This window comes from Pelobates fuscus, chromosome 7, assembly GCF_036172605.1.
Source record: "Pelobates fuscus isolate aPelFus1 chromosome 7, aPelFus1.pri, whole genome shotgun sequence".
Classification (NCBI taxonomy): Eukaryota; Metazoa; Chordata; class Amphibia; order Anura; family Pelobatidae; genus Pelobates; species Pelobates fuscus.
Genome location: NC_086323.1, coordinates 210,015,267 through 210,028,514, shown reverse-complemented (window position 1 = coordinate 210,028,514; position 13,248 = coordinate 210,015,267). Strand labels below are relative to the sequence as shown.

General features: G+C 43.1%; 1 protein-coding gene across 1 annotated transcript in view; it reads left to right on the top strand.

The window, feature by feature from the left end:
• Positions 1-4,786, top strand: part of LOC134568501 (oocyte zinc finger protein XlCOF7.1-like) — a 78,678-nt gene extending 73,892 nt beyond the window's left edge. The window contains exon 2 of the mRNA XM_063427131.1: positions 2,648-4,786. Within this exon, the coding sequence (XP_063283201.1) occupies positions 2,698-4,665 (1,968 nt within the window). The 5' untranslated portion in view covers positions 2,648-2,697 and the 3' untranslated portion in view covers positions 4,666-4,786. The remainder of the gene's footprint in view (positions 1-2,647) is intronic.
• The last annotated feature ends 8,462 nt before the right edge of the window (positions 4,787-13,248 follow it).

Genomic DNA, 13,248 nt, shown 5'->3' with positions numbered 1-13,248 from the left:
AACAACTACTAAACAAACTTACACTGGCGGCTAGAAGGGCACTGGCACAAAAGTGGCTACAACCCACGGTCCCCACTGACAATGACGTGATAGTTAAAATCAAAGATACTTATCTAATGGACAAACTGACTGCCCAAATAAGACATACGGAAAAATCATTCCAAAAAATCTGGCAACCATGGGAAATTTACACCAATGAATAATTCCAAAATAACTGAGAATCGCGAGCTGCGGCTCGGCGTGCTTCTGCCTGCCGGGCGCCCCAACGGGCAAAATACCTTCACCTCCTATAACTACCCCCCCCCCTCAACCGTAACTCTCACCCTACCCTACCCTACCCCCTACCTGAACGACCGCTCAGTACCTCAGCTGGCTTGACATACCAGACTAGCAAGACAGCCTCGACTGGGTGGAATAGGACGCTAAGATGTAAAAGGCGAGAGGCAACTGTGTTACTGTAACGAGAACCACCTCGTAAACGCAGAAACTCCTCGCCCACCAACAGAATCCCAGACCCATGTAATGTTAACTGGTAAATATGCTGTGAAATGTAGTACTGAACTCCCATGACCATGTCAATAGTCATTTATTTTTTTTCTTTTATTGTATGTTTAAATTTGATACTTGGGCTACCAACGCCCGGATAACAGAAAACCAGCGCCGAACGGCACAATCCTTTATATTTATATGTGACAGCACGATATACATCTTGTTAAAACACTGTATAATATGGCTATAAAAGGCCCCTGCGTGGGCCATCTACTGTATTTTTTGATGCCGTTACGGATGCTGGAACAAAAATAAAGAAATTAAAAAAAAAAAGAATGCACTATAATCATGGGCAATGGAATTACCGCTTTCCCATAAAGGATTGGCCCAAGTTGAGGCCTTACCCGTTAATTGGTTCATACGATAGGTCAAAGATTGGCTATCTGTTGGGAAGGAGCCAGGGAAAGCCTCAAAGTGATATTTAATTTGTTTTAAGAAACCTCTGAACTCCTTAGAATCACCTCCAAAACAAGGGGGAGGAGAAAGGGTTATAGATGGAGGTTTATATGCCACAGGTGGTGGAGCTACTGGTTATACTGGAGATGCTTCAAGATAAGCTGTTCTCTGAAGCAAGGTTTGGAATGCCTGGGCAAATTGATCCAACCTATGGTCCATATCCTCCACCCTGTGAAGACAGGCTATCATATGCTTAAATAGTTCTGCAGGATCCATGGCCCTGTCGTAATGTCACGACTGCTAGTGTGGTCCAACACGCAGAACTATGTAACATCTACATAGAAAATAGAAAGGAAATAAAAAAGGATAGAACGTAAACCGGTAAACCGGACTAATATGTTAGAGACAGAGAATGGTCAAGGGATAGCCGAGGTCAAGGAAGCCAGAAATACAAAAATACCGTTTAACAAGCCAAGACAGGGGAACCAGAAATCAGCATAGTCGGGAATAGCCAAGGTCAAAATGCTGGAAATCACAAATACAGCAAGGATAAATGCACTCTCGGGAACTAGGACAGGAAACCACGGCAGGGCAAGGTACTGGGGTGAATCAGTTATTTAAATATCCCTCTCTAGGCTGTAATTGGTCAGAGCTTGACCTCTGACCCCAGAACGTGAGTGTGCATTGGCGCCGTGACGTCAGATGCACGTTCGTATAACCCAGGGAGGCGGAGCCATTGATGGGCACGACCGCATGGTCGGCGTCCATTTTTGTTTTGGGCACACTGCCCAGAGGACGCAGAGGAGTGGTTCCCGAGCAGGTAAACTCAGCTTGTCGGTGCGGTCGGACACAGATGCGCCATGTGGCGAGCCGGAAGCCGTAACATATAGCTGGAGGTACATTAGGCAGAGGTGACATAGTCGGTGAAACATCAGGCTGTAAATGAGCTGTCCAAGTTACAAGCGTTATAAAGCCATATTTTCAGACATTAAAATTGTGGAAAATTTTCCTTTACAATCTGTGAACCAATTCTGAAGTATAAATGTAAGTAAGTTATGGTTTATGGACTAAAAGTAAATTTGCAAGGCAAATAAAAAGTCTATAAAATAATGTATAATGAAGGTTCAATCACCGTCATATTTTCTTTCATAAAAATATTGTAATTTTTTCTAAGTTTGGTAAACAATAAATAATTTATAGACAGTTTTTCTTTAACTCCCAGTACGTTTCCACTGGCAGGTCAAACCAGGTATCTACTATAATTTCAATAACACAACCTTCTAGTATAACTGGTAGAGGTTAGGAGTGATATACAGAGAGCAGAAGATACTTGGCACAGCCTTCCAGTGGTATAGGTAGTGGGGACAACAGTGCAATTATGTGCTGCATGTGTTTAGAATATATGTGATTAGAATGTATGTGATATACACAGTATCTGTAATTTGTTCCTCTAGCATAAATGCAGATAGGTAAGGCTGTTTGGACTAAATCTAATTTTGCAAATTAAAGTAAAAAGGAGTATACACAATATTGCAAGTGAAGGGGTTAAAGCACACAAAATACTTAATTTCTTTGAAATCACTAGGACACCTGAAGGTCGGATTTCTTATCTATTAGGCAAATATTGACAGTTTTTCGAAATATAGCAAACAATAATTTTATAGTGACCGATTTCCTTTAATTCCCAGTATATTTCTTTCAGGTGTATTTGTCAGGAGAGGTGACAAGAACAGAAATACATAAAGCAAGGCTATGAAGAAATCTTTTAATAACAGAACCAAGGAGTTTAACTCTGAAAAATCAAGCATTTTATCAGATACCTATATGTTCTCAAAGAAGATAGTAAACCTAAACCCCAAACCTTTCGTATGTCCTGAATGTGGAAAATGTTTTCGCTATCACTCAATTCTTATTAGACATCAGAGAACTCACACAGGAGAGAAACCATTCTCATGTTCTGAATGTGGAAAATGTTTTGCCTACAATGCAGAGCTTGATCGTCATCAGAGAACTCACACAGGAGAGAAACCGTCCTCGTGTTCTGAATGTGGAAAATGTTTTAGTCAACATTCAAATCTTGTAAGACATCAGATAACTCACACAGGAGAGAAACCGTTCTCATGTCCTGAATGTGGAAAATGTATAGTGCGACATGCAGATCTTGTCAGTCATCAGAGAACTCACACAGGAGAGAAACCGTTCTCGTGTTCTGAATGTGAAAAATGTTTTGTCACCAATGCAAGGCTTGTCCGTCATCAGAGAACTCACACAGGAGAGAAACTGTCCTCGTGTTCTGAATGTGGAAAATGTTTTAGTCAACATTCAAATCTTGTAAGACATCAGATAACTCACACAGGAGAGAAACCGTTCTCATGTTCTGAATGTGAAAAATGTTTTTTAAACAAAGCCAACCTTGTCCGACATCAGAGATCTCACACAGGAGAGAAACCATTCTCATGTTCTGAATGTGGAAAATGTTTTGCCTACAATGCAGAGCTTGTTCGTCATCAGAGAACGCACACAGGAGAGAAACCGTTCTCGTGTTCTGAATGTGAAAAATGTTTTTTCACCAACGCAAGTCTTGTCTGTCATCAGAGAACTCACACAGGAGAGAAACCGTTCTCGTGTTCTGAATGTGAAAAATGTTTTGCCACCAACGCAAGTCTTGTCTGTCATCAGAGAACTCACACAGGAGAGAAACCGTTCTCATGTCCTGAATGTGGAAAATGTATAGTGCGACATGCAGATCTTGTCAGTCATCAGAGAACTCACACAGGAGAGAAACCGTTCTCGTGTTCTGAATGTGAAAAATGTTTTTTCACCAATGCAAGGCTTGTCCGTCATCAGAGAACTCACACAGGAGAGAAACTGTCCTCATGTTCTGAATGTGGAAAATGTTTTAGTCAACATTCAAATCTTGTAAGACATCAGAGAACTCACACTGGAGAGAAACCATTCTCATGTTCTGAATGTGAAAAATGTTTTGTCACCAACAACGACCTTGTCCGTCATCAGAGAACTCACACAGGAGAGAAACCGTTCTCATGTCCTGAATGTGGAAAATGTATAATTCGACATTCAGATCTTGTCAGTCATCAGAGAATTCACACAGGCGAGAAACCATTCTCGTGTTCTGAATGTGAAAAATGTTTTTTCACCAATGCAAGGCTTGTCCGTCATCAGAGAACTCACACAGGAGAGAAACTGTCCTCATGTTCTGAATGTGGAAAATGTTTTATCTACAAAGCAGACCTTGTCCGTCATCAGAGAACTCACACAGGAGAGAAACCGTTCTCATGTTCTGAATGTGAAAAATGTTTTAGTCAACATTCACAACTTCTTACACATCAGAGATTTCACACAGGAGAGAAACCATTCTTGTGTTCTGAATGTGAAAAATCTTTTGTCACCAACAACGACCTTGTCCGTCATCAGAGAACTCACACAGGAGAGAAACCGTTCTCATGTCCTGAATGTGGAAAATGTATATTGCGACATTCAGATCTTGTCAATCATCAGAGAACTCACACAGGAGAGAAACCGTTCTCATGTTCTGAATGTGAAAAATGTTTTTTAAACAAAGCCAACCTTGTCCGACATCAGAGAACTCACACAGGAGAGAAACCGTTCTCATGTTCTGAATATGAAAAATGTTTTGTCACCAACAATGAGCTTGTCCGTCATCAGAGTACTCACACAGAAGAGAAACCGTTCTCGTGATCTGAATGAGAAAAATAGACATTTGTACCAGTGAAATTTTTGTTTTGGACGAAATAATTTGTACTAAATAAAAATGTAATTTGTCCATTTATTATTTCAGCTGTAAAACATTAGTTTTCGGACAAAGTTATGTAAAAATAAATATTTTTTCGTCCATTAGGACAAAAATAGCACTGCACATGCACAAAAAAATAAAGCAAGGAGGGAGCCGGAAGCGCTACCAGCTCCCTCCTTGTAATAAATATTAACAATTCCTACGCCACCTGCATTAAAATCTACAGGGTCACTATAACACCCATATTAATAAAAAATAATCCACCTGCATGCCCCTACTTGGACCACGGGTAACCGGACTAATTACCTCCACTAATTCCTTCTGTAACGGCACCCCCAGGCATAAAAGAGGGTTAAAAGCCGTTTAGTAGATCTTCCCTTCCAGAGACACAGGCACAGCTACTGTAAACACCAATACACCGAACCGGAGAAGCATTGAATGCTCTCAAATATACGAATGCTGTAAACAGCCGAATAGGAAAAACCATATGAAAAGGTTTACACTCCTAGCAGTCGAACTGGAACAGCATACAGTAAATCCCCCCCCAAGAACTAGACAAGGCTCAGTTTTGAGGATCAAGCAGTGAACTGATAGAGCTGTGGGTTTATTGTTCTTATATACACATTAGTACCGCCCACAGGGTTTTGTAAAACAACCAATAAACACGTACAATACATTCAGACACTCCCACATAAAATCCTCCCCTCTGCCTGTGATACAATTACCTTACACAATGGGTAATGTAATTATCACAGGCAGAGAAATACATTATTCATAACTTTAAATGTATGCATCACATTCACATTGTTATGGTACTTTTTAGCAGTAAACCAAAATGTTTAAATGTCTATCTGTTCCTGTCCAAATCAATAAAATAAATTGCGTATATACGCTGAAGTAATTAAGTCTGACACACAAGGTTCAGGTTAAAATAACTTCGAGAAAATTTATTGGCAAGTGATTAAAAAGCGGACACGCAGGTCCTTTTAAGAGACATTTTACGTCATCATTGCTGATTAGAATATCAGTAAATAAACATCATTAATTGGATTAATTGTCAAGTGTCGGGATTAGTGTCCACCTATCAATATTATTAATTGGCTCAAAAGACTAAGTGGTTAATCCCGTGTCCACCCACCAAGAGGTGGGATTGTTCTGGACACGGGTGGGGGACAAGGGGTCTTGAGCGTCATTTTACACGGTCGGTGATCTCAGGCCTCGTGGCCAGGTGCAAGGTCTCTTATGAATAGAACATTTCATTACTACTGTGTTCGCATGGCCTTCAAATTATACTTTGTTGCAAATCTAAGGAAAAGTCAGCAATTCCTGTGTTAATCATATCTTTATAGAAAATACAGTCTTTGTTCTATTGTATTAGATGTGCTGGGAAATTCTGTCATGTAAGGTGATTTTAAAATAAACAAGTTAGGTTATGAGGACAAAATAGAGGATTGAAGAAGTCAGGTTAGGGGGACAAAATGGAGGATTGTCACAGTATAAAGTTAAAATGGAGTTAGTGCAATTATTGAATACAAATACAATAAGGTTTTTTAAATAATCCCACATCAGTCCCCCCTATGAAATGTTAGATTCTAAGAGATAAAAAAACTTTATTAAGTTAGTACCAGGAAGACGTGTTAACCCAAAGGCACAGAAACCCTGTGGCCGCTAGCTAGGTGTTAATGCAAAGTGCAAGGCTGTCCCTAGTTCTGACCCTGATAGGCTAACTCATCCGTCAGTATGGCTCTCGAACACTTCACACCCATGGGTATCCCATGGCAGCTAACCCACCACTTCTCCAACACGGGGTCTTTACCATTCACTGACAGATGCTGTCCCTAAGTTAGTCCCTTCCTAGAATTCCTGCACTTTATCAACAAAAGGGATTGTTTGCAGCGGCAGACAGGGTGAGTTGATGTCTTGGAGCTCTTGGTCATCAACTTCGAGATGGGTGAAAGTGGGTGCCGCTTGGTCAACAGTCTTCAGGAGGGATTTTCTCAGACATGGGAGGATACAACAAAAGAGAAGAGCAAAGAGAAAAAGAAAAATTAGTATAGCCATACCAATATGCATTAAAGCCTTTTGCCATCCCGTCATCCAGCCAAACCATCTTTCCCAGGGATCTTGTATCCCAGAATTCCTTTTCAACTCTATAGACAGGTCATTTAATTTCTCTATGGCTAATGTAACTTTACCATTAGGGCCTGTGTTTTCTGGGATATAGGTACAACATGTCAAGGTGTCGGGCAAAATTTTACAAACTCCTCCTTTTTCGGCTAAGATCATATCTAGGGCCATTCTATTCTGGAAAGCCATTTGGGATGTGGCCTGCAATTGTTCGGCCAATCCCTGGAGGGCGTCTCTGGTATAATTAACAAAACGCTGTTGATTATAATAAATGTAATTTATCCAATTTAAATTCTTGTTTGTGGTAACTATGGCAAAAAGTGATTCAAATCCTGCAGCAACTTCATCTCTTGCTTTAAATTCATTGGGCACCCCCCTAGGCACCCCAATGGCATCAATATAGACATGAGGATCAAAACTTCCTTTTACTGGGGCGTCACGCTTAACCTTAGTGTGCCTGGACTCATGGGTGACGAGGTGTGTGTCAGAGATAATATGTATAGGCATAATAGCTTTAGCCAAAGTACACTCCCCCCACCACTCCTTGTCCATTCTGGATCTCAGCTGTAAATCCCCACACAACCAGTAGATATCCCCTAATGACCTGGTGTGAAACTGCAACAAGTCCATAGAGACACTCCTGTAGGTAGCACAATATCCCTTAGAGAAGTTACCCAAGAATCTACCAATTCCATCATAATTAGCATAACAAGTGTAATTACCTTTATACACGGTAATACCGTCTGGGGGTTTGACATCCTTGGTTAGGAGAGGATACTCCTTTGTCCATGCACTACATATGGACCTGTTAAAATCATAGTGATAGGCAAAAAGGCTTAAAACACATTCCTCTATATCTACTGGCAGGATTAGAGGTACGGTACCCAGGTGAGGCCGGGCACCACCACACACATAACATGCAGTCTTATTATGCTTATTAGCATTATATTTCATCCATTCTAACCATAAATTTACATCATTAAAACCTGTTTCAGCGGCCATGGTATCTTCAAAGGTGGGGTTAGCAATGGCCATCATGTCTTGAAAGGTCTGGATATGAGGTTTTAATGGGTTAGGGACCATATGGGTGGCCCCTTGCCACTCGGAAGAGTTGCACATATCTTTTAGGAAGAAATGCCCTAATTTACGGTAGGAACCCTTTTTCCAATACATTCCCATCACATACTGGTCGGCATCCGTTGGGCTTGGATGCTCAATGTTAAGGATTAATTTCATTGGTGTACCTCCCCCAGGCTTTCTCAAAGTCATTCTCTGGAGAAGGGATCTACCTTGTTCATCTACTTTAGATAAGGCACTTTTTGGTTTGTAACCCCAGGCAGGCCCGGCATTCCATCCCGCTGCCCCCCAATGATTACAATTGTGCCCCCATTGTTTGTCAACTACACAAACATATGGGTCTTTTGAATGAGGGATATCTCTGTAAATACTCTGGATTTGTGATGTGGGGAACGGGCATTCTACAATGTCACAATAGTCAAAGGTATAAGTAGCCACATGGGTGCATGATGAATTGTACCAGAAGGTATACCCACTAATATCTTTGGTGATGGCTACTTGTTGGGCCTTTATAAGGCTGATTAAGGAGAAGGTGTACCAGAGGTACATGCTTGTGCGGTATCTGCTTCCTCAGGGGCTGGAGATTTCTTGCAGTGGGAAGCGTGGATCCAATTTGGCCTGCCGGCCAGTTTGACGGAGGTTGCGGTAATCAGGAGAACTTGGAATGGACCGTCAAATCTTGGTTCCAGGGTATTTTTCCGCACGAACTTCTTGACCAGAACCCAATCTCCGGGAAGCAGGTTATGGGTACCTGTATCCAAATCGGGATCTGGAATTGAAGAGAAAACTTGGGCATGTATTTTGTTCAAGGCACTTGTAAGTTCAGTTACATAATCTACTAAAACATCTGATTGGAGCTGTAACTGCTGCGGATAATAACAACCTAGTCTGGGTGCTGTCCCAAATAGAATTTCATATGGGGACAGTGAATGCTTCCCTCTAGGTGTGTGCCTAACACTAAATAAAGCTATTGACAGGCTTTCTGGCCAGGGCATCTTTGTTTCTTGCGACATTTTTAACATTCTGGCTTTTAGAGTGCCATTCATGCGCTCTACTTTACCACTACTTTGTGGGTGGTAAGGGGTGTGGAAGGCTAGGGTCACCCCTAGAGCAGTCCAAATTTCTTTAGTCACTGTTGCTGTGAAGGCTGGGCCTTGATCACTTTCAATGACTTCTGGGAGTCCAAACCTACATACTATCTCTGTAAGTAGGCGTCTTGCGGTTGTTTTCGCAGTGATATTGGCCACTGGGTAGGCCTCTGGCCATCCTGAGAACATGTCTACTATGACTAGTGCATATTCATGGGGCCCACTCTTGGGCATTTGGATGTGGTCAATTTGAATTCGCTGGAAGGGGTACATGGGCTTTGCCAGGTGTTTTGCAGGCACCTTGATTGGTCTTCCTGGATTGCATTTTGCACAAATAACACAGGCCTTACAGAAGCTGCTGATCAATGTTGTGATTCCGGGTGCTTCATAATACTTCTGTATGAGGGCGGCCATCAATTCCTTTGACAGGTGTGCAGGCCCATGTGCCCATTGGACAACTGCTGGATATAAATTTTTTGGAAGGCAAAATTTGAAGTTGTTGTAATATACTCCGTCCTTTTGGACAGCTCCTTTATTTTTCCATTTTTGGGTTTCTTCAGGAGTGACTGCAGCTTGCTGTTCCCGCAAAATTCGCAAATCAGTAGGAAGAGTTTGCAGAGCAAAAATAGGGACTTCTTCTTCTTCTTCTTCTTGTCCGGACACTTCTTCATCCACTTCCTGCAGATCCCTGGCTGCTAGCTTAGCAGCCTGATCAGCCAAATGGTTGCCCTTTGCTTCATTTGTATCCAGTTTCCCATGGGCCTTTACCTTCAAAACGGCCACTTCTTCAGGGAGTAGGAGGGCATCCATTAGCTCCTTAATTGCAGTACTATGTTTGACTGGTGTACCGGCGGTGGTAAGAAATCCTCTTGTCTTCCAAATTAGGCCGAAGTCATGTGCCACACCCAGAGCATATCTTGAATCTGTATAGATGTTGGCACGTTTTCCTTCGGAAATTTTGCATGCTGAAGTCAGAGCCTGTAATTCGGCTTCTTGCGCAGACATTGCTGGCGGTAAAGATGATGATTTGATAACTTCGTCTGTTGTGGTTACGGCATATCCTGTATGATATCTTCCTTCTTCATCAGCATATCTTGAGCCGTCCACAAACAGGGTAAAATCTGGATCTTGTAATGGATTCTCATGCACAGTTGGTAGGTGTACTGTCTCCATTTTCATCTGTTCAAAACAGTCATGAGGTGTTTCGGGGTCATAATCATTCACTATGACCAGATCTTGGAATTCCTTTTCTAGGAAGTGGCGCGGCCATGCTTCCAGAAGGTCAGTTGTTGGGTATTTGACAATACCATTTTCCTGTAGCTGTTCTTCATCCATGGTGGCCCATAGCTTTGCCATGGGCCCAAGGTCATTCCATGACCTTGTCTTCAATTTGGTAACAGGAATATGTGGGATAGCAGTATCCCAATGGCGGTAGAGGTAGATAAGTTGTTGAGGTAGTTGGACCAAGACCATGCTATTGCCTTCAGAGTCACAATAGAAATCTTGAGCAGTGAGCTTCACATCAGTCCAGTGGTAAAGCTCATCTTCATAGCAAGGTTCGGGAGTAATGTTTGGTTTGTACCACATGGTACAGAAGGCGTAATCTGGGCCTTCACAGAGAGGCTTCTCATCTTCATAAAATGTCAAATGTGGATGCATGACTTTCTTGATACATCCACAAAGCAGGTAAATGTAGGTTTCATCTGTGACAAATCCATAATAGATACCCCCCTCAGGGAGTGGAAGAAGAGTGGATGGGTTAAGAACTTGACATCTTTGGATGGAAATGTTGTCAGGTAGAAGAAGATGACACTGTAGGCGTAGGTGTCTGGCAGGAGACACGTGCTTGAGCTGGACTTGGTTGATGATGGCAGAGATGTCATGAGGGGCCAAAACAACCAGAGGGTGGCCAAGGACCAGGTCTGAGGTTCTTTCTATGAGCTCTCTTGCAGCAAAAACAGCCCTGAGACAGGAAGGGGTCCCTCTGGCCACAATGTCCAGTTGACATGAGAAATATCCAATAGGCCTTTGGCGGCCTCTTAAGTCATTAGTTTGGGTGAGAACTCCTGTTGCATGGCCTTGTCTTTCAGAGACAAATAATTTGAAAGGTTTGGAGTAATCAGGCAGGCCCAAGGCAGGAGCAGAAGCAATGGCACGTTTTAGAGCATTGAAATTGTCTATTGCTTCATTAGTTAAACAGAAAGGGTCAGACTTAAGTGCGTCATAGAGAGGTTGCATGAGCAGGGAGGCCTCTGGGATCCATGCTCTGCAGTAGGAAATAAGGCCTAGGAAGGCATGGAGAGATTTTGAAGTTCTTGGAGTTGGAATATCCAGTACGGCTCTTACCCGGTCCCGGGTAAGATGTCTGGTACCTTGAGATAGGCAATGTCCAAGGAAAATTACTGAGGGTTGGCAGAACTGTAGTTTGATGAGGGAAGCCTTGCATCCTTGTTCTGCCAAATAACAAAGCAGGCTAATTGAGCACTTTTCAGTAGTGGGTATATCATCTCCACAGAGCAGCAAATCATCCACATACTGAAGCAGAACAACTTCTGGGTGCTCGGCTTGCCATGGGTCAAGGATGGTGGCCATGGCCTTTGCAAACTGACTTGGTGAATTTTGTGCCCCTTGGGGCATGACAGTCCAGGTATACTGTTGCATCTCATGGGTGAAAGCAAACAGGTATTGGCAGGATGGGTCCAGTGGAACACTGAAAAAGGCATTTGCTAGGTCAATGACTGTGAAAAATTTTGCAGATGGTGGGACTCCAGAGAGCAGAGTATGGGGATTTGGTACAAGAGGGGTGTCCAGGACGGTAGCTTCATTAACAGCACGGAGATCCTGAACCATCCTGTACTTCTCTGGCTCACCTTTTGGAGTTTTCTTTTTCACAGGGAATAATGGGGTGTTGCATTCAGATTTGCATTTCACTAGGGCACCCTTCTCCAAGAGTGCCTTGATGTGGGTAGAAATGGCAGCAGCCTGTGCTGGTTTTAATGGATATTGTGGTTTTCTTGGTAATTTAGCCCCTGGAATAAGCTTTACCACCACAGGGGGAACATTTAGGTGACCTATGTCCTCTGGGCCTGAGGACCATAACTTGGCGGGCACCTGTGTTTTTAATGCCTCTGGGAAATTGGACCTTAATTCTGCTGCTTTCTCACGGGGCTTTTCTAAATGCAGCATTAGAGGCAAGGAGCACAAGGCTGAGGTGTCTGATTCAGATAGAGGCGTGGACATTTCTACCTGCCCATCCGGGGTAAAGGTGATGGATGCTTGCAGGCGTGAGAGAACATCAGCACCTAATAGGTTAATTGGGCATGTGGAGGATACCACAAAGCGAGCAAGCAGGCTAGAGCCAACTCGTAATGGAGTTGTTAAAGGGCTATGTCTTGGCTGGCCATCCACTCCAACACAAGAGACGTCAATATTTGACAGAAAGGATGGGTCTGGCAGGTCTTGTTCTCGCAGAACACTACGGGCTGCACCTGTGTCAACTAGAAATGTGGTAGGGTGGCCTTCAATGGGCAAAGTCACTGTGGCAAGTGGCCCCCCTTTATCCCCTGTAGACACTGCCATGACAGGGGTTGCAGACACAGGCTTGCCAATTTCCTAATCATCTGGTTCCTCAATTATCGGAACCTGTTTGGTGGCTTTGGGAGCTGGGGCAGGTTTGGAGGGCTTTCTGGGCTCCCTTGGCTCCTTTTTAGGTTCTGGGCAGTCACTTCTAAAGTGCCCCTTGGCTCCACAATTAAAACAATGTCCCCCCTCCTCCGGTCTAGTACCTTTTGGGACTGGGGTGGAGCGGGATACCATGAGAGGCGCTGAAGTGGATCTTCTTGGGGTCTGAGCGGATTCCAAACCTCTAGCAACTAAAAGTAGGGTGTCCAGGGGAACAACCTTATATTCAGGGCGTGCAGCAATGATTCCCTTGCGTATAGAGTCCTTAACACCTTGGACAAACGCACCTGACAGCATTTGTGAATGAATTTTGTCAGTAAGATCAAACCCCAAATCTGTAAACATTTGATACAGTCTTGCATGAAACCTTTCCACTGATTCTCCTTTATCTTGAATAACATCAGTAAGGCCAGCAGCCTGATCTGCAAGTTTGTCCTTAGCCCATTCTTTTAATTGGGTGCAAAAAGTTACTCCAGAGGGGTAATCAACATCACTGTTGAGCTGATCTGTACTGAGGTGTCGGGCCATACTTGGCCAATATGCATCCCCTGCTTT